Genomic DNA, 27699 nt, shown 5'->3' with positions numbered 1-27699 from the left:
GCTACCTTTAAATCAGGTCGTTGGTCCACCTTGTGGGTAGATGGGTGGGTGAAGTTATTCGATTTCATCCCTTTCAAGGAATTGGTCGAGTTTCCTGTCACGATGTATGTTTATAATACTTATACATTGTATCCAAAAGTGTGAGTGAATTAGAAATATACCTACTCCTTACCACAACGATTTACGCACGCACGAGGGCTTGTTTCCACGGCGACGCCCCGATTTTTGCAGAAAGATTGAGGAAGTATTCCACTTTAACAGAATACACGTGTTTCAGTATATTTTATGTTCACACAAACATCCAGTTTACAGTATTCGCATGACGATCCAGTTTTGCTGGAGCTCTTAAAACTGGATTTGCCCTAAAGGCTGATTTACACGTGTTAAGTACCTATTATGTAAATTTTAACTTAATTCCAAACGACAAGCTCTTATTTACTACTGTTGGCCAAACGTGTCAAGTGTTGCCCCGCCCATCAACTTGACAGAAATATAAAGTTAAAATTTAGTTACCTACCTACTTAAAATACGTGTAAATTAGCCTTAACGCGATGTTACAGCTATAAACGTCAAATATTTAAATAAATAACAGAGAAAAATGTTTGTTGTTTAGGATTCATTATAAGATTGAACAATTAGATGTAACGTGCCCCGATGGCTCGGAATTTCACATAAACGTATTACAAAATTACAAATAACAGTTAATTAGTTTTAGTGCGAATTATGTGCCACTTTCACCCACGAGCTACGTTTTACTTTTACTTCTCGGCCGTCGACGTAAAAATTATCATTTTCCTCTTTCGCTATAGAGTTTGTACCAAAGGGTTTTTTAGCGATGCGATTAGTTATTTTACAGAGAAGATTGTACTTTTTTTCTTACTGGATTTAAAACCGCGGCTTCGCCAGCGTGGAATTTTGTCTGTCACAGACAGTGACAGAAAATTTTATTGCGCGCGCCCCTGTTTCCAAACCGGGATAAAAACTCTAATCCTATGTCCTTTCCCGGGACTCACACTATCTCTATTCCAAATTTAATCAAAATCGGTTAAGTGGTTAGGGCGTGAAAGCGATACAGACCGACAGAAAAGACCTTTGGATGATATTGATATCATCATTTATTTTGTCACAATAACGATCCAGCAATTTTATTTCTACAAGTTCTCTTTGGCTAAATCGAGTAGTGCACTATTGCAGCAAATATGTAATGGAGAGAAGTCGAACCTTAATTTCGAACTACTCCTATGTTCAGTTTACCTTTCTCCCGGTACAAACTTGAACTTCATTGGTTGGGTTTTTATGGCGGTCAAGCTGTAGATCCTGGTTACACAGGAGTTGCAGTGGTGGGAACGAGAGGTGGGAATAGTCCCGTATTGCAGCAAACATAAGACTGCCAAGTACGAATGCATTTTGACACAGTATGCGGTAATATCCTCGAAGGCGTCTTCGAGTTGTATCCATATTTCTGCATGAAAGCCTTTCATAAGACCACCGAGAGGATCGTAGTTGCTGCACAGTAGTAATAAGACAATGTTTTAGTGGGCTATGGACTGATTCTATGAAATTTATAATAATTATATGGAGAAATGTATTGTTCGAGTCCCGTGAAAGCTTATTTCCCACTGGAAGTAAGTATACAGGGTGAAATTTTGTAATGCCACCTGGAGGGAAAATACTCTTAATACTGTAGATAGAAAATTTTACAAGAGAATTGCATTCAAAGATTTTCGAAACCTTCCTAAAACAAATGTATGGAAAAACCCCTTTGCTTGTATCTGTGTACATATTTGTTTAGAAAGTATGTTTATTACATTATTCATCCTTGATTACGTTATGTGAACATTTCAGCATCTATTATTTATATTCTTTTCGTTTTTGGTTTCGGCTGAAATGTTTTGCCTTTAGAATAAAGATGACTCACGGATTCAAATTGCTCGTCAAATCAGTGGAATGGAAACAACGTATGTGTGTGCTCAACCTAACTCAAACTTAGCGAAGACCGGGGTCAACGACATTGTATTAATAACAGTGTACAATGTACATATCACTTAACACATGTAAACTTTTGTATGATTTTTATTCATACATCACATTTACTTACGGTATCTTTTTTAGTTAGGTTTAAACAGGTTTTGAGGTTCTTTTCAGAATCAGGATGAAAAATAAATGACGATGAATAAAATATCGACTCGCAATTTTATAAAAATTAAGTCTCATGTTAATTTTTCCCTGTCTTATGACCCTTTTATCTTGTTTTTAATTAAGCTGTAATCTGTCAAATAAATACAAGTATCAAGACGATTATGATGATTTTGTAAACTGTGCGGGTGACGAAAACTGATACTAAAGAGGTGTAGGGAGATAAATGATGATACGGAACCCTTAGTGCGCGAGTCTAACTCGCACTTGACCGTTTTTTTACCTACTGCGGTCTGGAATGATATCGCCCTTCCGACATTTACTCGTACCTGGCTTCAACCGCACCATGTCAGTGAATAATTTGTTTAGTTTAACCAACAAACATAATATCGCTAATCAGAATTTTATAAGTTTATTGGTTCAATGAATGTGAGTCTGAATCTAAACTTCAAATGATTTCATTTTCAAAATTAATTGCATCATTTTATTTAGTATTTGTTGACATTATATTAATTAAATTTATTGGACTATTAATATTAACATTATCATAATTGAATTTATTGGACCATTCATATTTACGTTGTTCTACTTAATTGTTTTTGTTGTCACAATTTAATTATTGTGTGTATTGATCGAATAAAATAACAAAAATGTTGTTTGATAATGTTTGTAGAAGATAACTTTGATATACCTACTCGTATTATATATTATTATGAGTACTCTCCGTTCCTCTGCGATGTGTATTAGTTTATTTGTAACGCAGCAAACATTACGATTGTCTTTGTTATTAAAGTAGATCCCCAAAGGATACTTCTTTCAATGCGGAACATGGCGACACAATTCTTCTATACGTCACGGTGATCTACCCATCCACATTCTTCTTTGATCCACCGCATCGGATGTCTTCGGGTATCTTCGGCATTTCTCGGCAACTTTGTTGACCGGTGTATCCGTGAACCCCGACAAAAAACGGACGAGTGTGCACGTGGAATGCGGGTCCCGTAGCTTTCGAGTGTTAGATAAGTGCACGGATGAGTCATCTGTAGTCAGTGTCAGTGGAGATATCACGTTATTTATAACTTTTTAAAAAAATAAAACCGACTTCAAATGCGTGAACACAAAAAAAAAACTAAAAATTGAAAATATTGGGCATAAAAAGTTCATCCCCAATTTTCCACCCTTGGGGGTGAAATATTTTCTTCAAATTCGCATGAAACCACCCTTTTGATAATGCCTATTCAACAAAAAAATAATCGTTCAAATTGATTTATAATCGGCGGAGATATTGCGTATAAAAAGTTCATTCCCAATTTTCCACCCTTGGGGGTTGGTTTTTCTATTATTAAATTTAAATGGGACCACCCTTGAGGTATTACCTATACGCAGAAAAAAGATTTGTTAAAATCGGTTCATAATTGGCGGAGTTATCGCGTAACAAACATAGAAAAAAAAAACATACGGGTCGAATTGAGAACCTCCTCCTTTTTTGAAGTCGGTTGAAAAGTAGGTATCACTGTTACGACGGTACATACGCTGTCATTTTGAATGGAGAACGCACTGGAGATATTTTTCCCGTTAAAATTATGGTTTATAGGAGTCTAATGACAGGTGACTCGTGGAAATGTTGTGATAACGAGAAATGCGGACAAAAGTAAATGGAAACCAGAATATGCAATGACGCATCCGGAAATAATATGTTTTTCACAACACATGATGCCTGAATACGCGCGTGATTGAGGATGCATAGAAACTATTTCGAATTGATTAGACTTTATGGATCAAAATACCTGTGGGTCTAGACAAAGTGCAAATTATAATCGAAAACCAGTCGAAAAGCCCCTTTTTTGTATGGAGTTTTGACGGATTCGATTTTCGATTCGATCAAAAAGTGCGTTTTGTCAAGGGGGGCTGACCCCCCTAGACAAATATAATTTGCACTTTGTCTAGACCCACTGGTATAGTTCTAAAATACTGAACTGTCCTATTATGCATGACATTGACAGTGGGGCGCCACCGTCAATACCGGAACGCTGGTTCTGATTTTTGCCATGTTGAAAACCATATAGTTGAACGATGGTAGCGCCCCCCTGTCATTGAGTTTGGTGGGACACTTCAGCGTGGGTCATCTATATCGTTGAAAGATTTTGAAACGTCAAATAGCAAAAATCGGAAATAGTAACCCAGCATCGATAGCAGCGCCCTCCTGAAAATGACATTTCAGTCTAACGTGGCAAAAATCGGAACCAACAATCCAGCGTTGACAGTAGCACCCCCCTGTCAATATCACAGGGACTTCATTTTATCTTCCTCTCGTGCAATAACAATGTATTTACAATACACTTCATTTCTTTCTGTCAAATCAACATTACTTCCCTGATTTTTAGGTTTTTACATTGTATCTTCCTCTAACGGATCTCTAAAACGCATTCCATGGGTAAGCAACGGACGGTGATAATCGTCGCTATGGCAGCCGAGGGTGCCTTTTTTGTGTAGTTTTTTTTATCTATGGAGAAACCTACCATAGGATGCGTGGTCAGAGGAATTTTTGTGTTTAGTACACTTTTAGCGCTTCATAATGTATGGTATGTCACTTATGTAGCGATTTTACAGTCTGACCAATGGAAGACAGATTATTTTATTTAAAAAGTAAGTTTTTATAGGGTTACAAATGCCAAAGCATGATGATAATGAGGAAAGGCATGATGGAATAATATGTAAAGCCTGTGGCCTTATGATGTGGTGAACTGATGAAAGGTTGATGATGATGAGGCTAGAAATAACCTTCCTGAACGAATATATTTATGTAATCCCACCTGTTAATATTAAAGTATCACACCTAATGAGTCACCAACGCCAGACAGCGACTATCCATTGTAAAAACAAGCAACAAGTCCTGCGACGAGCAGGAAGGAAGCCTCGGATGACTTCCTATTCGATGAATGAACCTTATGCAATACGTTATGAAAGGTAATACTTTTTGTTTTTGCCGGTTCATTAATGGATACTTACGTTGCTTATTGGATACATAAAAATGACTTATCATATGAGTTTGGTATGTTACGTGCGTCTGAAAAATGAAGCTATTCTTTACGTTATACTAAATCATGAAATTGTCATATAGAAAGAAAGAAAGAAAATACATTTATTTGGCACACTAAAAACAACAAATTACAGAAATTAATATGTTAAAAAATCTAATATTTTATTTTTGGAGAATAGTATTAATGTAAATTAATGTTACATTTTTTTTGCAGTACGAACACTTGTAGGGTCACAAAATTTAATTATTGAAAAAAAAAGAGCGGAAATTTTGGACCCAATAGCCTTAAGATCTTATAAAATAACTTGAATTGAGCGAAAATTTGATGGTGAATTAAGTATGCGAAAGTGTTCCAAGTAAGAATGATAGTTACCAACAAAAAAGTATTTGTGCAAGTAAGTGCCTATCTTTCCAAAGATACTGGAGTGAATAATTTAATTGTCTTCTCACATATCCCAAGGTGTCTTGGAAAGAAAATAATAATGAAACCATTGTTCAATTTTCGTAATGATTATTCTGAATCGCGTGACTGTGCAAACATTCGCCACCACGCTTCATTTAACAATTATCTCATTATGATAAAAAGAAACACATAATAATTCATAACGCATCATTTATTGTGTGACTACCGTCCACTCGCACATTTATTTCAGATCAGAATCGGGCTAGTGCCGGATATACGAGTAACTTTATTTTAGTGTTTGTGAGTTGTAACATTTCTGAGACTTTAACTCCTAGGTTTTAAAATTTACTTTTGAAGGGAGAGTCAGAAATCATCTTAGTTTTCAATATCTTCATAACTATAAACACTAGTAATTTTAGGAGTTTAGAAACGTTTATTTCTGAATTATACTTTTCAGGCGGTTTCAGGTATTTTACTGTCTTAAACGATAATTTAGACTACATGAATGAAACATAATTTATGTCTTAGAATCGCGAGTTAGTGATGAAATATAATAAAAGAATCTGACAATTTACTTAGGCTGGGTTGCACCATCTTACTTTAACTATGACAAACGTCAAAAATCTGTCAAACTCCGTACAAAAAACACCGGTTATCGTTAAAGTTACGATCAAAGTTAGGTGGTGCAACTCAGCCTTACAATTTATTAAGATTGCATCTTACATTTTTTAAATCGATATTATTTTTCAATTGAAAAGATGCAGAGAAAGAACATCGTGTGAAAATCTTTCATATATAAAATAAGCAGTTTAACATTAAACAAACAATATTAGATTCTAATTATGATAAATTAGATTTATTCACTGCTATAAGAAACAACTATAAAGAAATAAGATGATCTAATGTGAGTTTTGTTTAGACGCATTATTAGAAAGAGAGCGATGAAAGAAAAGACATGTAAGATACAATATTTTTACTTGTTTTCATATCTCTATTGAAATACTAAGATCTACTTTGATTTTCTTATTCTCTTGGATTAATATTTATATTAAATTCCATCAATACTAACACCAATATTAGTACAGATTTAAAAGGAAGTGAAAATGATGTTTTATTAATTTTTTATACCTAACTAGCTGACCCCGCGAACTCTGTTCTGCCTTTAAGGCAATAAATAAGCAAGTTTTGACCGTTTAGACCTACCCTGGACTACAACAAACATTTTAAAACCAAAATCAGCTCAATCGGCCCAGCCGTTCTCGAGTTTTAATCAGACTAACGAACAGCAATTCATTTTTATTTATATAGATATATAATGCCTACAATATTCGAAATGCCATCAAAACATTATTCCACAATCAATATTGCGGTTTCTGAGAACAGTCGTCACTTCCGAGGCTGCGTACGAGTTGATAACGCCGAGAAAGTTTTAGAGAAATTTATGACATAGCTTCCAGTTCAATTCCAACGCGGGCCTCTATAATGCCACTTTCATACATTTACGGTTTTTGTTTTGTCAACTGGTTTTACGATATAATTTTAAACGTAAAATTTTAGTTTTATGTGTAATAAATATCATTAGAGCGCTAAACATTTTGAAATATTGACAGTTTCACAAAAACTAACGGATGACCTAATCATGATGTTTAACTTTTTCTAACCATTACTTCAAAATAAGAATCTCACTTGACTAATGAAACAAGTTATTGCCCATTATTTGCTCGTCATTCAGCAAATAACAGCGTAAAAAAGAAGAAATCTATGAAAATGGGTCGCCAGTCGATTGTTGTAGCGGCTTAAACAAAAAGAAGCCCCGTCTTCGTTGACCTAGATATAGACTCACTGGGAAAAGCAATGTGTGTAAGAAATTGTTTGACTTTCGCATTTGTTATCATCTTATTTCACGAACACTTTCTTCTCTCGATTTTTGTTACAACATACGAGCAACCAAAAAGCCGTTAAAATAAACGAAAACAATTGCTAAAAATTGTAAATAAAAACGAAAAAAATTACAATAAAAAGACTTACTCGTACCTTGGAAAAGGAGGAAGAAAGCACAAAAATATAGCACATCCATTGTAAAGTTCACAAAACGTTTACGACACTCGCGAAGCAGTTACACTGTGCGGCATGGCGCGTGCGTGTCTCGCGGCGGTCGGCGGGCGACTGGCGGTGACAGGTGCGCTGGCGCATCGTCCCCGCACCGCGACCGAATCACAAACAGAGTAAATACAAATTAGTAGGTCATCTTCATAGAAACGCACCGAGCGCGGTTTGTATGTGAGCGCGCCAATATACGTATGCGGCGCGCACGCACACACTGACAAAATTCGGCGCAACCACGACCAGGCCTGGCTCACTCCACGCGGTACATCCGATAATTACCTACAGCGAAGCGCCCCGCCGGCGGGTATTATATCAGTCGAGTGTCACCGCGCGCTCGTCAGGACGCTGGCGTGCGTTGTAGTATGATTATAATTCTATGATCAAAGTATTATTTAAAAATGGACATAAAGAGAAAGAAATATTGTGCGGCGTTCGGGTGTTTAAATTTGAAAAGTAATCTACCGGATTTATCTTTTTTTTTCGCTTCCCAAAGATGCTTAAAGGTATGTTGGCCATGTAGGTAATCAATAATTCTGAGGATATTATAGGAACCTAACCTACCATGACTACTGCTCAGAATGCGTTCGTTCGTTTCAGCCAAAAATGACGTCCACTGCTGGACAAAGGCCTCTCCCAAGGTTTTCCATAATAAATGCGTACTTACCTACATACGTACCTCATTACAAATAAGTAGATTAATTATTTTTTTACTAGACACTACTAGACAGCAACCCTAACAGCGTAAGAAGAGTTCAGAGGCACGCGATAGAAAGAGACAAAACTTGTAGGTTAATAAAATTGTGGGTACGTAGTGCTGTGCGAGCTGAATTCCACTGTATCGCGTCGTAGCAAGACTCGCATTATTTAAATCGTCTTGCGGAGTAATCCTTCTGTACCTGTACTATTACTTATTCTGTGCCACGACTAAATTTTGCCAGTGTTTGCGTGCGCGCCGCATACGTATTGGCGCGCTCACATACAAACCGCGCCCGTGCGTTCCTATGAAGATGACCTACTCATTTGTATTTACTCTGTCACAAATTTCTCGCACTCCTGACTTACGTGTTTTGCATTTGCCTCGTATATGGGTTAGTGGGCAAAAATTAATGCGACTAGTAGCACAAAATACTAGTAGGCTAAGACAAGACAATAGCCGAACCTTTTATGGGGTCGCTTACGTGCCCTAAGCATCGGTATTATGGGAAATCAGAACGGGTCAAATGTCAAAATGGGACTACGTGCTAATACGATGTGTGTGAATATTTTTTTCTGTCGTAGAAAAGCCACTGCTTATGAAAGGTGCTGAGCAGATCGAAAAGGCTTTAATTTTTATTGAAATGTTAAAATCACGATATTGACTATTTATTTTAAATTAATTATAATAAAAAAATTGGATTAAAAACAAAATTCTTAGAATTCGTCAACGAAAAGTTCTAAGACGGTCAATGAAAATAAAGTTCTAACGCGTTGATGTCTTTTTACCCACTTCAGCCACAGAATAATAATAAGTACCACGTACAGAAGTTTTACTTCGCGAAGGTATTTAAAAAAATGTATGCTCAATGTCATTAACAATATGGTGTAATTTAGCCTGTCTCAAGAGTCAAGCACCATTTTGTTGACAAACGTCAGTGATCGGCACTGCGCCGAAGCTATAGGGCTGACTTCGGTAAAATGATGTGACGTGAGGTGTCAAACTGTTTGTGTGTGTTTTATTATTATTTAGGCAGTTAATTACTGCACAGTATTTAGTAAACCATTTTCTTTATTTTCTTCCATCATACACAAGAATACGCGTGCGTGAGTCAATGTTCGCTCGTATGTGAGGCCTTGTCGAATAGTATCCTGTAGGTGGGCCATCGTGCGTGTTTCGATGTAAACTCGCGGAGATGAACAGGCCTGCTTCAGCTATGAATGGTGGATTAGGATTTTAAACTTTAATGTAATTCAAGTTAAATTTCAAGAACCACTGAAAGGAAGCATTTGACATACGAGTATGTAGTTACGAGTACGACGTATCGTGTGATCACGGGTAACATGACTGTTTGAGATTTAATTGGATTTAATAAAAACAATGTTGACCGGCAAAAATACTCCATGNCTATACTGTATCTTATTATAGTGGCGATGAGTTCATCTTGTCCTGTATTCAAGGACCTTACATTCAACAGCCCCAGTCTCAAACGTTTTCCCTAATAATGGTTATCCATCGAGAAAAGAAAAATTGTTAATAGTCACAATAAAAACAATTCCGTATTAGTAGTGTTGTGTGTTGAGTGATTGTAAAAGTGTGTGTAAGAGAACGTGGCAAGAATTGTGTCTGCAAAAGTGCGTGGTTATAGTAATAATGTGTTGAGCAACATTCGAAAAGGTGTGTATTGGCGTAGAATAGAAAAAAGAAGGAAACATATTATAACAGTGGACAACGTACACAAAATAAACAATACATGAGATCAAAGATATCAGCGATTAAACACATTTTTAGCAATAGATCAAACTTCCGATAAACCAAAAACCCTACTCAGGTCAGCATCAGATCGAAGTCTATGGCGCGGTTTACCCTCCGCTTGGCGAGTGAAAATGCTTCCCTCCCGGGTCCAGACGTATTTAAAGTTGTGATTGCGCGCAAGTTCGCGCGCCTTTTGAAACAGTTGGCGGTGGTGTTTGGTGAGCCTCTCGTTGATATAGAAGGGGCGCGGCGGGCCCGCCAGCGACAGGCCCTCGGTGGTGACAGCGCGACGCACGCGCGCCGCCCGGAGTAAGGCGTCCCGCGTAGCACGGCGAGTGAGTCGCACCGCCAGAGGCCGTGGGCGGGCGGGCGCGCCGTCTCGCGGCGCGAGCCGCGGGGGCCCCGCCCTCTCCACTGCGACTAGATCTTTCTCGTCGAGCTCCACTCCAATTTTCCTTGCGAGGGCGATGACGATGTGAGTACTGTTCTCGCCAGCTTGTTCGGGACAGCCAGAAATTTCCACGTCGTTTGATAGAAGCGCCTGGTCCCGGTCACCAATTTCCGTTTGAAGATCCTCAATCCTTTTTTCTAGGGATGTAATTGCTGAGATATCGTTCCTTCCGCTTTCTAGCTCGTGTACTCTACTCTCAAGTTGTTCTATCCGGTTATTCTGCTTTTTGATTGTGTCAGTAAGCTCAGATATTGTCGAGCGCAGACTTTCTGTCTGGCTATGTATAAGTTTGCTGAAGTACTCTTTCAGATCGGCCACTGTATCATTTTGAAGAGTGTTAACGTGATGAGTCTGTGTTTCTGGACTCGATGTACCCAGGTCGCAAAGTGAGGTCAGGTTGACAGATCGCGGAGACCTGTGGCGAAGGGTGACATTGTCTTCGTCGGTGGGTGACAGGACGAGTTCATTCATGTCGTCTGAAGTGGCAGTAGATCGAGCTGGAGTATTTAAATTACCTGTCTTTGGTTTTTTGCTTATGCACTCAGGGCAGGTCCACTTATCTTTTTTTTTCATGATACTGAAAAATTTATAAGTGACGTTGGCGCATTCAAGGTCATAACTGGATTTACAAGCCATGCATTGTAGGTACTCTCTCCTATGCAGTACTTTCTGGCAGCCAGCGCATAATTTATTGGGTATCGTACTCATTTTCGACACTAAATCGTCCCTCCAAAAAAGTAAACAAATGCAGAAGCGCAAGATGCCCTCTGTTGAGATTTCGTGGAATCAATATCGTCACGCTCACGAACTATCAAGGACTATGCAGTGCTTAATTAAGCAGATCTCGGCTCCCGTACTTAGTTCAAAAAACACCCGGTAGGAAGCGCCACTTCAACTGAGTCATTGTAAGTCATTGCAGAAAAACAAATGAGGTTATACATTTTTCCATTTCCAAGAGAATCTTTGCACATAGCAAATTAATAGTCCCAACAGTTTTTTAGAAGTCACTTTTCAATTTGTTACGGTTATTTCACGATTCAGTTTGAGAAAAACAACACAAATGACAGTTCATGTCCGGCGCTATTTTATCAAAATTTCACTGTAAGTTTGATGAATTGTTTCGTGCCTACACTTGTGAGATGAATTTGAAGCACTATGTTCCCGGATATATCACTATTGACACTAATAATTACTTTAAACTATGTAAATAAAATATTTTCACTCAGATCATTGTTTACTTGCGCGCAGCAGCGCCCTCCTCACTGATATATGTTCACTGTGTAAGCTAGTGCAAGCACTGACGTCCGTCCCGTGTGGCGGCCCGACTACGACTGAGCCCCCACCGCGCCGTACTAGTCAGTGTTGCCATAGCGCACACTCTTTATTTGTGTAGTAGTACACCACATCTCTTCCTTATTTTATTTGATTCGAGACAAGCTATATTATAATTAATGCTACTACTAAATTAAAGTATANAAAAATTAAAAATATTGCGTATAAAAAAGTTCATCCCCAATTTTCCACCCTTGGGGGTGAAATATTTTCTTCAAATTCGCATGAAACCACCCTTTTGATAATACCTATTCAACAAAAAAATAATCGTTCAAATTGATTTATAATCGGCGGAGATATTGCGTATAAAAAAGTTCATCCCCAATTTTCCACCCTTGGGGGTAGTTTTTTCAATTATTAAATTTAAATGGGACCACCCTTGAGGTATTACCTATACGCCGAAAAAAGATTTGTTCAAATCGGTTCATAATTGGCGGAGTTATCGCGTAACAAACATAGAAAAAAAAAACATACGGGTCGAATTGAGAACCTCCTCCTTTTTTGAAGTCGGTTGAAAATACACACGAATTATTTTAAAGCAATCAAATCAGTCTTCAGATAGGCACTATCTCTGTAGGTAGTTATTTAATTGGGTATAATAAAGTACCTACATCTGTCTGAAAAACAATTAAGAATTCACAAGTACTTTATTACCTAAATAAAAGGCTCGGGTATATTATATTATGAGTATAATAATTAACGTACCGTTTTAATTATAAACTTTTTTCTTAGAAACGTAAAAACCTTTTTGAAAGTTTTTAATTAATAATCAATATGGCGGTTCTGACATTTAACTTTTCAAAATCAAAATTGTGTTTTTCATGTGCAAAAAATTAAATTAAGTCGTATCAATGTCTCAAAAAATAATGTTTTTACTGATAAATAGCTAGCCGACGCGACTTCGCTCACATCAACATTCGTAAGTTTCTTTTAACTTCAATGTAACATGTTTTAATCTTCTTTCCTATTTTCTTCAGTCAGGTTTAAAACATCTATCTTCTTTAACTATAATAGCGAAAGGTCACTGACTGACTCACTCATCACGAAATCTCAGAAACTACAAGTGCTAGGAGTCAAATTTTCCATGGGGGTTCCTCTTAGAACGTAAGTGCTCACTTAGACGGGACTTTGCAAAATTCAACCCCTAAGGGATCTACGGGATTCACGCGTACGAAGTCGCGGGCGGCCGCTACTTCTACTATAAGAATTACTTTTTTCTGAAGTAAACTAAGAATCTTCGTGGCATGCAACCAACACCAGCCACACCTAAAATTTCATTTTTTCCTGGTATAGTTTTACTTCAAAGTAATGTTGCCTAAACTTATAGCTCTCTCACGATTAGGAACGCTGGAAGATGCCCCACAAAAAATCTGTGTTGTCCGACTGGTATAGAACTCGAAACAAAATATGTATTTGACTATGAGATCATACTTATTATAAAGCAAATATTTGAACTAAGTTTTTTGTATGGGTGCTCTGCTAGACTCACTGCAAAGATGTAGACTGTAGAGCTATAACTAAACCAACCTCTTGTGCTGGATAGAGGATAATCATTGTTGTAAATAACTCTGTTAAAGACTCTAGCAGCACGAATTAGCTGCTTATTTTATTTTATATGAGAAACCGCAACAAATTATGTTTGAATATTTTGTAGGAAAATTTATAAGTAAGTCCAAGTTACTTTATTGTAGGTATTCGGGGAAGCCTGATGTCGGGGAAGATGGGAATACCCCTATAGTTACAAGATCGTTCAACGTAGTTATTCGGTTTTGGAATGTGTCGCCAAATTACCTAACTTGCGTTCGGCTCAAAAAGCGATTAACGATGTTACGTATTATTTACTTATCATAGCATTTGTGGTGTGTTACCACAATATAGTCATCCTTCTTTATCGCCATGTCACGTAAGTAATTAGGGGTATTCCCTATTAATTGCCTAGGAGTTTAAACTACTTAGTTTATTATTTTTCCTCTTACGAACCAAATTCCGTTAAAAGTATTAAGGCTTGTGGCAACGAATTACGCCACGGACAGGCGGGGCTTGGGATAAAAACCCAAAACAGGTTATAAAAGTGTTAGGTAACTGCATAAATTCCCGCGTGTATTTTCGGCCTGACACAAAAAGACATCAACGAGCGCATGGAAAAAAAAAGATTTATTTTTCCTGGGTCCCAAACTCGAATCAAATCGGTTTAGTGATTGGAGCGGGAAAGGATCAGACAGGTTCTCTGTCTGTAATTCTAAGGACCTCGTTAACCAACTCTGAGTAAAGTGGCAAGCAGGCTACCCGTTGCTTAAAGTCACGAGTAGCAACGAAACCAATAACACTGACAAGACAAGACTTTGACGCTAAAATACTTCTTACTTTTACTTGCCAAAAAGTGTTAATCAGGAATTACCTAACTACTCAGAACTTTACTCGGAGATCATAAAAGAGGCCCTATCTCTAGTAAATCTGAATTACTTACACGCTTCTAATTTATACTCTATGGAGTAGGTAAGTATGGATAAATAAGGTAAGTATAGATAATAATGGAAGTATAATATGGACTTTAAAATGATGTTTTTTCCCGCAGGATTTGCAAGTCGCGTCTTTATTTGGTGGGCAGCGTGTTATCGGCGCTGATCGTAGGCGCGCTGGTGGCTGTGCTGGTGCTGCAGCCGTGGGCCAGCGACGACCACCCGCGCTACCCGCGCGCCACCGTCGCCGCCAATGGATACGAGTGCGCTTCTATTGGACGGTCAGTGCAGTATTATACTTTAGTTAATCCACTAAGCGCGCTGGTGGCTTGCTGGAGCTACAGCTGTGGGCCAGCGACAACCACCCGCGCTACCCGCGCGCCACCGTCGCCGCCAATGGATACGAGTGCGCTTCTATTGGACGGTCAGTGGAATTCTTTACTTCTTCCTTTTTAAACAGAACAAGGCAGGTATTTGACCGCAATCGCATCACCTATTCACTCTCGCCTTGCAAAGGCCCGGATTATAGTGTTTGGGAAAGACAACAGCAAATACCTGCAGTCGCTAGCTGTTCACATTATAAAAGAGTTATCGAAAAGATTAGTGTGAGCTGGTGGAATGTCGACAATGTACGGAATGGTACGCTAACCTGCGTCTGGTTCCGCGGTGATGGAAAAGGGTACAATTAGATCATGTAGGTAATTCCGTCGCACATTGTCCGAAGTTTATTTTACTCACTACGGAGCTTTTTGGTCTGTATCTCCTCACCTGACGGAGAATGATGCTCAGGCCAAAGGAAGCTTGCTTCACCGTTCACCCGGAATCCTCGAGTACAGAGGAACTGGCTATCGTAGGTCCAACTGCCGAAAAAACAGTGTTGTTAAACATAATTTGAGGCGTGCCATGGTAACAACACTTTTTTACCTGGGAAAATATTCTGGCATTAAACATACGCCGCGGCGTCGCGCCGGCTAAATCCTTTGTTGGGCATGCGTGTCTTATTAACCTTACAAAACCTGTCTTTACGAATCTCAGCATTTTAAAGCCGGACAAAATACTCAAAACAATCAAAACAAGAACACAATAACCACTGTTAAATCAGTTAACAAATTAGCAGCGGTCTATGTTCTAAGAATGCTGGGATTTGTTGCGGTGGGATTTCTTTCTTTCTTAATCTGCCAAATCGGCATCTTAAGGCCAGTTATGCCAAATTCTTAAATATCCTGACTGTGTTATGTGTATTCGAAATGAGAAGGTTTTGTTTGAGTCTGCGGACGATAAGTAAAACTCGCAAAAGAGCAATAGCCTTTTAGGACTAAAAGGACAGCTAAAAATCCTGTTGCTTTAGAACTTGGAACTTAAAACCCAAATTACCGCATTAATCAGAAATTGTTTTGAAAAGCGATAACGTTTAAGTAGGTACCCTTGAATACGATCATTATCTTAATGCTCAAAAAATATTGTCCAAAATAATTCATGATATCTTCTGGGTCACCTCAACAACACTCCGCTACCTAACTGCATCATTTGCATATCATCAATATTTTGATTTATGTTATCTGTGTTGTTACTTGTTATCTAATATGTTGCTGCTGCATAATTTGGTAAGGTAGGTACCTACTTTCTGCCGATTGCGAAATGAAACTCATTTTAGATTAAAAATGTTTATTATTTTGACCATTATCAACGTAGACATAATGATGTGCAACGTTGATTAGGTGCTACTTATCAACTGACTGTCCTCACGTGTGGACCGTGTGGTATAACATAAGTACTTAAGTACTAGGTTGTCGTTGCAATTTATTTAGTTTTGCACAAAAATCTTTTTTGTCCATTAGTCCTTTGACCCCTTCTTACAAACTATCGAATCGCACACATGGGAATAAATTACCTCGTACAAAAGTAAGTGTCCTGTATAAGTACTTCGTCTGCGCAGGCGTATTTATGACCTCTTATTCGTAAGAAAGTCAGCAGACGATGTCACGTCAGCCTTTGCTACCTGCATCAAAGACAAAGTAGCCCGAGACCTCTATATTCGCAATTTCATTTCTTCTTATTTTTATTGATTGATTTTTGTCACAGGACGTCCTCTCCTGAACATAGGTCTTCCCCAATGATTTCCAGATTGACCGTTTGGTAGCGGCCTGCAACCAGCTCCTTCCTGGTACCAAGATTGATTTTATTTCTTTTAACTTTTCAGCCAAATCCTGGAAAAGGATGGTTCCGCGGTAGACGCGGCGATAGCGACATTGTTCTGCGAGGGCGTCGCGTGCGCACAATGTATGGGGCTCGGCGGCGGGTTCCTGGCGACGGTGTACGACGCGCCGACGGGCCGGGTGCGCGTCGTGAACGCTCGCGAGCGCGCGCCGGCGGCCACCCACGAGGATCAGTTCGCGAACGCATCGTCTACCGTAGGTAAGGATGAAACGATACCACTGAGGTATCGATGCAGTATCGGTCGTCAAATGGCGATACTTAGTATTCGTATCGAATCGTTTTTGGTATTTTTATTGACATGAACATAACTGAAGTCTGTTTTTGTAGTGCCTTCCAAAAATATATACTTCTTTTTTTCAAATGTTTGCCTGTTAGGCGATTTCTGACAGCAGCGACTGTTGCTATGGCTTCCGCAGGTCTATCAATTGCTCAAAAAATTAAAACTCTTTAAACACACCGACTAATAACAAATAAACATAGGCGGCACGCGGAACTAATTTACTTTACGTCCATGCACTGATATGACTTGTTGACCGATACCTACCCTATACTTGACTTCAAAGTGTCGATACTAAGATATCGGAGATTATCGAGTATGTACCTACTTGTTTTAGTAACATTTCGTACCCGTAGGCGGGTAAAGTAGGTAGGACTAAAAATACTTGGTATCGGAGAAAAGTATCGAAATGTACTTGTCATCCTCATCATCAGGTCATTTAGTCTCCACTGCAGGAGCACTGCCCTTTCTAATACCAGTGGAAAATGGAGGATTTGGCGTACACTCCCCATGCTGGCCAGACGGGTAGAGGAGGCCGTGGGATTTTGAGGATACCACTATAAGGAAGCTAAGGTGTATTGCTTCCTTCCATGCGAGTGCTGTGTTCGGGAACCAAACTCTAGATGTGTTTATATTTACTGTTAATAATTCCCATAGGCGGGTTAGCCATCGCCGTGCCGGGCGAGCTCCGGGGCTACGGGGAGCTATACCGGGCGTTCCGTAGGCGAACTTTGTAATACACCCTTTCGCAAGGTATCGATATTAAAAGTACTTGATATCGAAGAAAAGTATCGAGATGTGCTTGTCATTCCTCATCATCAGGTCATTTAGTGTGCACTACAGAAGCACGACCGGAACCCTCTCTAACACTAGAGGCAAATGGAGGATTTTGCCTACACTCCCCACGCTGGCCGGACGGGTTGGAAAGGCCTGACCACGGAATAAATCCGTGAGATTTTGAGGATACCACAATAAGAAAGCTAAGGTGTAATGCTTCCTTCCATGCGAGTGCTGTGTTCGGGGACCAAGGTCCAGATGTGCTTGTTTTTACTCTTAATCATTTCCATAGGCGGGTTAGCCATCGCCGTGCCAATCGAGCTTCGGGGCTACGGGGAGCTATACCTGGCGTTCCGTAGGCGAACTTTGTAATACACCCTTTCGCAAGGTATCGATATTAAAAGTACTTAATATCGAAGAAAAGTATCGAGATGTGCTTGTCATTCCTCATCATCAGGTCATTTAGTGTGCACTACAGAAGCACGACCGGAACCCTCTCTAACACTAGAGGCAAATGGAGGATTTTGCCTACACTCCCTACGCCGCGCTGGCCAGACGGGTTGGGGAGGCCTGGCCACTGACACCTGAGCAGAAAGTGCTGTGTTCGGGGACCAAGGTCCAGATGTGCTTGTATTTACCCTTAATCATTCCTATAGGCGGGTTAGCCATCGCCGTACCGGGCGAACTCCGGGGTTACGGGGAGCTGTATCGGGCGTACGGACGCCTGCCGTGGGCGGAGCTGGTGCGGCCTACCGCCGACCTGTGCCGGCGCGGCCACCGCGTCAACTCCTACATGGGCCGCGTGCTGCACTCCTACAGCGACAGAATCAAGGCCGAACCGTCCATGAGGTTTGTTTGTTTTGATACTCTACACAGATGAAACGATAAGGTTATCTCACTTGATTATTTTTAAACTAAAAGATATCGAAAATCTGGTTACTACCTAATCTTGAAAGTGCTTCACGAGCTCTATCAAACGGTATCAATAATACACGTAGGTTACAGAATCATCATCATCATCATCATTTCAGCCAAAGGACGTCCACTGCTGAACATAGGCCTCCCCTAATGCTTTCCACGTTGATCGATCGGTAGCGGCCTGCGTCCAGCGCCTCCCTTTACAGAATAAATGCAGGAGCTATCCGAAAACGCAATGTTTCCAGCTTCAGCTTAAGATCGCTTATCGTTTCCACCCTGCATACATACCTATCTAGGTATGTATGCAGGATGATCTTTTTGTTGGAAAGAGAATCAACGACTGCAACTATACCTATTATTGCTTGTTACGAATCTTTTTTACACGGAGGAATTGCTACCAACTACCGTAGGCACTACAGAGGTTAATGTGGAACTCTTTGGCTAATATGAATCAGTTGCTCCAGTTTACTCACTAAAACCTCCACGTTTTCCCTCAGGCTGCTATTGGCGGGATGACAGAGGATCGCACTGTCGCAAACACTTCATCCATTCAGAATGTCTACGCGAGAGTTCTAACTAAAATCAGAATTACTTACATGACAATAGTTCATGAGAGGAAAGAGTTTGAGAGATAAATTCTCCAATCTCATACCATGTATTTCTGAGATCGCAGGATAAACAGCCAAAACAATAATTAATTGTTGTTATCATANACGGTGCCCAGCTATGGTTGTTATCAACGTTATTTCTTAATTCTGTACATTTCCTATGGTCTACTTACTCGGTGAGGATCATGATCATAAGTGATGACACATAGGTACCTACTCGAATCTCACATTGCAAGCTCTTAACGAAGCTGACAAGCCGTAAGTAATTGTAAGTTTGTGAAGAAGCCGTAGTTCTTTTTCGCACATTAACAAACTACCGATGTGCATTGTGCACATTAGCCCTATAAAATTATATCTGAACCTAATCTGGCTTTACTGCATAGGTATTTACATAGCCATTGCAATTTAATCGTGCTGATTTACCGTATCTAATGTCTGCAACGGCACCATTTGCATTCCCAAGGCCAAACACAATCTAGGTACAATAAAATTCTCCACTTGGTTTGGTAGTACTTCGCGGTGACGTCGACTGCTCTACTATACCTTATTTTGAATAGTCATACTTAGTTCCTACCTTATTATCTGTAGGTAGGTACGTAAAATAAATTAAAATTTTAATAAAAAAAGATAAAATGTTTTGTCAGTTGGTTGTTAATCTTAATAGCACTGATAATATTAAGCCTTTAAATTGCTTTGTAATTGCTGCAATAAGTACCTATACAGTGTGTCCGGGCATGTAGTGATCAAACTTTATGGGCGTAATCTATGGACATTTTTATCGATGAAAATACTTCAAATTTGGGGCCTGACCCATTTCTCGAAAAATTACATCGATTTAAGTTTTTAATTTTTAGTTTACACCTCTACTTTAAAAAACAAGTGAAAGCGTGGGTAGTTTAACATTAATAGGCAAATATTTTATATCATGCGATAGCCAATAAAATTATCTATTAGTAGAAGAAAAAAACAGACACAAGTTTCATACATTTTATGGGAGTAAGAATGTATTTAATTAGAAAAATACATTACTTTTTTCACTTCTTTTTCAGTTATTTTCCAACACAAGAAAAACCTGGTCGATAAGGTATGTTTTATTTGCATTGTATTTTTAGTATTTGAGCTATTCTACAAAACGAATGTAAATTTATTAGTCTACGTTTATTAGTTTCGACGTAATTGTTAAACAAAGATACCCCTTCCCAGCGGTTTCCATAGTAATCGGAATAGGTTGTGTGATTCTTTCAGGCAGTGCATTTTCGAATGTCGCGAGCGCTTTGGGAACCGGTGGGAAGGGGTATCTTTGTTCAACAATTATGTCGAAACTAATAGATGTAGACTAATAAATTTACATTCGTTTTGTAGAATAGCTCAAATACTAATAATACAATGCAAATAAAACATACCTTCACGACCTGGTTTTTCTTGTGTTGGAAAATAACTGAAAAAGAAGTGAAAAAAGTAATGTATTTTTCTAATTAAATACATTCTTACTCCCATAAAATGTATGAAATTTGTGTCTGCTTTCTTCTTCTACTAATAGATAATTTTATTGGCTATCGCATGATACAAAATATTTGCCTATTAATGTTAAGCTACCCACGCTTTCACTTGTTTTTTAAAGAAGAGGTGTAAACTAAAAATTAAAAACTTAAAGCGATGTAATTTTTCTAGAAATGGGTCAGGCCCCAAATTTGAAGTATTTTCATCGATAAAATTGTCCATATATTACGCCCTTAAAGTTTGATCACTACAAGCCCGGACACACTGTATATGTATAACTGTAATTTAGATAATACAATATTATAACATACGCCATGACATGCCTAAAATGCTACTAAGGGCATTCAGAATTAAACGTAGTCAAACTTGTACGGCATAAGCAATACCTAAGTACCTAATGACTATCTAGCATAAAATATTATCTAGCTAGTAGGTACAGTTCGCTACGAGTATGTAAGTAAGGTACTTTAGTATTTAAGTAAGAAAAATAATTAGGTAGGTACTTATGAAGGGCATGATAATTATTTTATCTTTTCTTATGAGTAAGGTAGTTCATCTGAAAACTACTGGAAAATATGCATCTCATAATAAATGTCTTCAGCATCATAAAGCTGGATTTATATTTGTCTAAGTTATCGCGATGCATCAGAAAGGAATCGGTTTGCCGTGTTGTTGTACGTTTACTAAAGACAAAGCTTTTATTCCATACTTACTTAGGCCCTTTCCAGGGCGTCTTTGCCGTACTGTCACTTAAGTAGTGACGCTGCAACTGCGCATCTAAAATTGTATGACATAGCGCAGTAAGCTCGCCACATTGCAGCGCGGCGCTTCCTCGCGGGTCTAATTTAAAGGCGCCTTAAGTCTAGTAAGAACCTTNAGGAAGAACCTTGGATTAAAATGACATTTCCATACCAAATGACAATTTAAGCTAGAGTTCAACTAGGGCGTAACTTTTATTAATAAAGGGGTTAAAGTTTTATTACTTCTTAAGGGTTTTATTATGAGTTGCTAAAGCGAATAAACCCACAAGACCCAATAAGTCCACCTACAAGATGGACCGACGACCTCATAAAGGTAGCGGGAAGGCGCTGGATGCAGGCCGCCGCCTATGTTCAACTGGACGTCCTATGGCTAAAATGATCATGATGATTATGATGAAAGCGAATAAAGGGCTAATAGCTTGGGTAGTTCATCGTAGGTATAATCCTTTCCTTTTCAATGCTTCTTTTAGTTATATTAATATATTGTAGTCATAATACATACTCGTATACATGGATGATTGTGTTATACTTTCATTATAATACTTAGTGGAATTACTGCTTTCAAAACGTGAATTAGAACTGGCCCCATAGCAGACATTTTCCTACATCTAAAGGCCTTTTAAAATATATATTGGTTATGGCTATTGGAGCGGGTACCACTTTCCATACATTTGTGCCCATCATCCTTTAGAAAGCAATTATGTCCACTTTTACAAGTAACAAAACATTATTCTGATATTACATTTCATGCAATATACAGTATTAGGCTGCCAACAACCCAAACAAAATAAAAACTAACTATAAATAAAGAAATTGGTCCACTGAAATAAAATTAAACAAAAATAAACGTTTGATAGCCTATTTGACAACGTTCACTGGGATGAACAATCAAACATTGATAGTAATTTGGCAATGTTCACTGGGATGAACACTCGACTTTGACCTGGTATAACATGGCTTATTTATTAAATGAGCATTATAAATCAATCAAGTTATTGAGCATGAACACTATGCAATACGTTAAAACCACTGTCATTACTCAATTATAATAAAAAACATGCAAAGCTTGATTAAACACCTTGACACTAAAGCCTGGTCTTCGCTATGTCGGCATTTTGGCTAAAATTAACACTTTCAGACTGTGGCTAGCACATAAAAATATTTTTCTACCAAAACTTAAGAATACTTTCTAGTGAAAAAAAAAGTTACCAGTAATTAAGACGTATGCACTCGGCATATTATTTTTTTCAATTTAATGTTCATCCCAGTGAACAAAATCAAATGAAGGGTTAAGAGTCCCAGCAAGCGTACCAGCATTGGTATTCGTAATACTTAGTCATCAACCGGTAACTTTGATTCGGTGCTGTTAGATTCCTTTGCCACACTTCTGAAAAAAAAACAGCAACACATCCTAATTTTGCGGGGAATAAAAAAATCTTCTTCATCATCATCATCATAACATGATGAACATACAACGTTGCCGGGTTGGTAGCGGCCTGCGTCCAGCGCCTTCCTGCTACCTTTACGATGTCGTCGGTCCACCTTGTGGGTGGACGTTCCACGCTACTTTTTCCGGTATGCCCTTCGGAACCGGTTTGGAACTTTTCGGAAAAACTATTAAACTGTTGCATTACTTTCTAGGGTCGAATGGCAAGAGCCAATCGCGGTGCCGGTGTCGAGCGAGCACACGCTATACTCCGTCCCGCTGCCCGGCTCGGGGTCGGTGCTGGCCTTCATCCTCAACATGCTGCGCGACTGGGTGGGCGCCGGCACCGCCGCGCCCGAGGGCTCCACCCTCTACTGGCACCGCATCATCGAAACCTTCAAGTACGCGTACGCAAAGCGAACCGGCCTCGGCGACGCTTCACGCTCTGATTTGGCTAAGAGGATCACGCAGGTGAGTCCCATGCTTTAATCACACTTTAATACTCTCGTTGTTTATTTAGATTTAAAGAAAATAATAAGTAGTTTACTTCCCTATTATCTACTACGTTCAAAAATGGGGTCTCTACCCAGAGACTAAATTTTCCTGCAATGAGGTTTTTCGCGAATGAAAAACCCGCCAGATGGCAATACGCGAGGTCCAAATGCTGCATGATTGGTTATTTTTGACATGACATTGACAGATATGTCAAAATTCACCAATCACGCAGCAGTCAGACCCCACATCCACGTCCCGCCATCTAGCGGATCTTTCATTCGCGAAAACCCTCATTGGTGATGAGTCTCTCACTCAAGACAAAAATGTTGAAGAAAATAAAAAAATATTTTCGTAAATTATTTACCCTAAGTAATAAAGTTTTAAAATCGTGTACATAGGTACTTATGTCCAGCAGTGGACGTCATTTAGTTGAAACTAACGAACTGAGATTACATTATTTTAATTCAAAATACCGATGTGGACAAGAATTAGCGGGCGGCTTATGGTGTTGACAGCGTATTATGTTCATTCTATTAGCCGGTGCCAAAGTAAAATATTTATTTCTTGCAGTTGGAGCGCAACCTATCAGACCCGGCGTGGGCGCGCAGCTACCGCGACCTAGTGGACGATGCGCGCACATTCCCCGACTGGCAGCACTACGGCGCGTCGTTCGAGGGCGCCGACGACCACGGCACAGCTCACATCGTCGTCGTCGCGCCCGATGGCAGCGTCGTGTCTGCTACCAGCACTATCAACTACATGTAAGAATACACCTTTAATACTTGGGGTGCTGTGAAATTAGGTGCACGGTTGCGTATTTCCCGACTGGCAGCACTACGGCGCGTCGTTTGAAGGCGCCGACGACCACGGCGCACATCGTCGTCGTCGCGCCCGACGGCAGCGTCGTGTCCGCTACCAGCACTATCCACTACATGTAAGAATACGCCCTTGAATGTGAAATTAGGTGCACGGCACTTGCATGTTCCCCGACTGGCAGCACTACGACGCGTCGTTCGAGGGCGCCGACGACCACGGCACAGCGCACATCGTCGTCGTCGCGCCCGACGGCAGCGTCGTGTCCGCTACCAGCACTATCAACTACATGTAAGTACGAGTATAAACGCCCTGGAAATCTTGGTGTGCTGTGAAATTAGACACCCTACTGATATCGAAACGCGTACCGGCGGCGAACCGGCGTGACCGACGTTGTTCGCTCGCACCGACTTGTTTACGCACAAGGGAGGGGCAGGGCGTGCAGGCGGAGTAGTAAGGGGGTTCCGCTAGGAAAAATATAATCAATTAGGGTTCCTTGGCAAAAAAAAATTGGGAAACCCTGGCTTAGGGTATGATGGGTTAAATAAAATCAAGCCACATTTGAATATGCACTGCACTTCACTTTACTACCTTACTATCTACAATGGTACGGAGGTAGGTACAGAGCGTCATACATACGCTACAACGCCTCCCTAATGCGACACGCATAAAACAAAATGTAAAAAAAATATTTGGCGCTTTAAGTATGCCGTAACGCGCAGCGCCACTTACCTAAGTGCGGCGCGACCTTTTACTATGCAAACATGTTTTTTTGCGGAAACAGTTGCTATACAAAAGACCTTACGAAAATCATTCTACGACTATCTTCTACAATAATACCTATAAACTATTTCAGTTGGGGTTCTCAACGGCGGTCCCGCTCCCTCGGCATCATGCTGAACAACGAGATGGATGACTTCGCTATCCCCAATCGCGAGTCAGCGTACGGTCTGCCGCCGTCGCCCGCCAACCTCCTGGCTCCTGGCCTACAACCGCTCAGCTCCATGACGCCCAGTATCGTTCTCAAGAACAACCGCACATTGGCATTGGTTGTTGGAGCCGCCGGTGGAACTAAAATAACTACTCAAGTGTCGCTGGTAAGTCAAGAATATTAACTATACTTAGGTCCTCTCATCATTTCAGCCATATGACGTCCACTGCTTGCCTATGCCTCCCCCAATGTTCTCCATGTTGATCGATTACATCATTTGCCACACTTTTCAACTCTCATTTGACTGTTATTATTACAGATAGTGAGACATGTGATCAACGAAGGCGGATCCTTCAAACATGCCGTAATGCGTCCACGACTTCACCACCAGTTGATTCCTATGGAAGTGGAATACGAAGCTGATTTCGATGCGGTTTGTATTTAAATTCTTAAGCTATTATGATCCAAACAAGTAGGTGTGGAAAATTCACACCATAACTCAAGGAAAATGATAAACTATGAGTAATTCTTGAAGCAGGTGTGCCTGCCTAAATACAGATCAACTCACCAATAACAAACAAAATGTGCCATTTATTATGCCGCGTGTGTCGTACAATCACGTCACGATTCTGACCATGGGCAGCCACTTTTATCTTTCACAATAGCTGAATACAGCCTTGACATGGATTGTTGTCGTGATGGCATTTTCTACATAATTATAGGGACAATGTCCCATAATGTCATGATGATCGTTTTTATGATCATCAATTTAAATTATCTGTTGAGTCATTCTTTATGGCAAAATTCACCGTATTTCTTATGAGATAATTTCGGGACTATTCCCACCGCTGCAACTTCTGTGTAGCCAGGATCTACAGCTTGAAACCCAACCAGTGAAGGTCAAGTTTGTCCCGGGATCGGGAGAAAGTTAAACTGTCATTGGACCCGCAACGAAATTAATCAGTGGGCTTAGGCCCAGAACAGACGGTGAAACGCAACTGCAACGAAACTGCAACTGCTAGTTACTTTTGAGTTGCACATAAGTTTCTGCCATAGCGTCCGTTCAGAGACCTACACATGACGCGACCAGTTTGAAACTTTCAGTTTCAGTTTCATTCATCAGAATCATCAGAAAGTTGCAGTTTCGTTGCAGTTGCGTTTCACCGTCTGTTCTGGGCCTTAGTTTACAACAAACGTCTTCACTTTTGACTGCTTAGAAAATTTACATTAAATTTATGACGGATTGTACAGCGCCCCTAGCGATACTTTCAAGAACTAAAATCTTCATAGATTTTTTTAAACGCGCTCTCTAGTGACNCTTCATGAAAACGTTTGATGTAAACTCACACTAAGCCCTCAGAAGAACATAGGAGTTCGAAGTGAAGTTATGAGATAATAGTATTTTTGTTTTAATTCTTTGCAGTCAATAATATCGGCCCTCCGCGCGCGAGGTCACGCTACCACAGAGCTGGGCTCCACGGCTGGCTTCGCGGCCGTCATAGGCGCTGTGAGGGACCCCGATGGATACCTCAGCCCGCAAACCGACCGCCGCCGAATAGGCAGCATGGACGGATTTTAATGACATAAAACGTATTAGAAAATCTCTGGATAAAGGGTCCATTTGACATGATAGGTGAAAGTTGCATTGAAATGCGACACGGGAGAAGTTTGAGTTCAAATTGTGACGAATGTTTCAAATGAAACGGTTTAGTTTAACTTAAGGGGTCGCACTACCAGCAATAAGTTAGCAAGACATAGATAAACAATAGTTTAACGTCCTCATAAATTCAGTGCTTCTTTAAATCGGCTGTCTTGTCCCCATAAAAAAGTATTTTTTGTTAATGTAATCGTCAATAAAGTACTTTTCTTGTGTTATTATCGAAGTAATTAATGGCGATTATTTCAAGGACCCGACGTATTTGTGCTCAAAACGTAGGTAATTTTTAGGATTAAATTATGCACTTCGTGCTTGTGGGTACTGTGTACTTACATTTTTTTTTAATTCAACAACTTACTAACAGTTTTTTATTTTATTTATTTTAATGAACTTCCTATAGTCACAGAAATGTGAAGTACTATAAATCTCCTAATTTCGTAAGCGTATGTCATAAGAGAAATCAACAGTGATATTTTTACTTTAATTCAGCTACTTTAGAATCTAGTTTTGTTTCGGTTGTAAATAATATTAAACTAATTATAGATTTTAAGTTACAGTATTGTTTGTATTATGCCTTTATTGTTACAAGTGTCAAATATAAATTTTGAATGTAAAGTAACATTTTTTTTATTTCATAAAAAAGGATAATTCCTCGTTTATCCCTTCAGCTAAATTAAAAATAATGCCTGTGATAAGAATGGCAGTTAGGTACCTCAATAGTTCAGCAAGGAACGGGGCCACGGACGTACCCAGCTTGATTTATAGGGGGGAGAGGTCAAGGTCATACCCGGCTTCTGGCTTAGGGAGGGGGGGGGCAAGCCATATTAAAGGAATGTTGAGATAAGATCAAGATACACAGACATCACTGCCTTAAGCACGCCAACTACTCCACAACACAGTAGCTTGTTACACCGTACTCGCCGGCGAGTACGAGGCCCTGCTT

The 27699-nt window shown here is 39.7% G+C and overlaps 2 protein-coding genes across 2 annotated transcripts; one reads left to right on the top strand and one right to left on the bottom strand.

Annotated features, from left to right (window-relative positions):
• Positions 1-10177: 10177 nt before the first annotated feature.
• Positions 10178-11056, bottom strand: LOC114355935 (uncharacterized). The gene has a single exon (XM_028308987.1). It carries the CDS (start codon positions 11054-11056, stop codon positions 10178-10180), a length of 879 nt encoding a protein of 292 aa, XP_028164788.1.
• A 3436-nt stretch (positions 11057-14492) lies between these two features.
• LOC114355934 (glutathione hydrolase 1 proenzyme) lies at positions 14493-27181 on the top strand. The gene is made up of 10 exons (XM_028308985.1): positions 14493-14657; positions 16577-16791; positions 18304-18496; positions 23064-23331; positions 23926-24116; positions 24158-24260; positions 24320-24459; positions 25025-25265; positions 25419-25532; positions 26523-27181. The coding sequence occupies exons 2-10, from the start codon at positions 16659-16661 to the stop codon at positions 26676-26678; spliced, it is 1539 nt and encodes a 512-aa protein (XP_028164786.1). The 5' UTR covers positions 14493-14657; positions 16577-16658; the 3' UTR covers positions 26679-27181.
• The last annotated feature ends 518 nt before the right edge of the window (positions 27182-27699 follow it).

This window comes from Ostrinia furnacalis, unplaced genomic scaffold (genome assembly GCF_004193835.3).
Source record: "Ostrinia furnacalis isolate ACB-3 unplaced genomic scaffold, ASM419383v2 OfSCF2576, whole genome shotgun sequence".
Lineage (NCBI taxonomy): Eukaryota > Metazoa > Arthropoda > Insecta > Lepidoptera > Crambidae > Ostrinia > Ostrinia furnacalis.
Note: the sequence above shows the minus strand (reverse complement) of the source record. Positions and strands in the feature narration are given on the sequence as shown.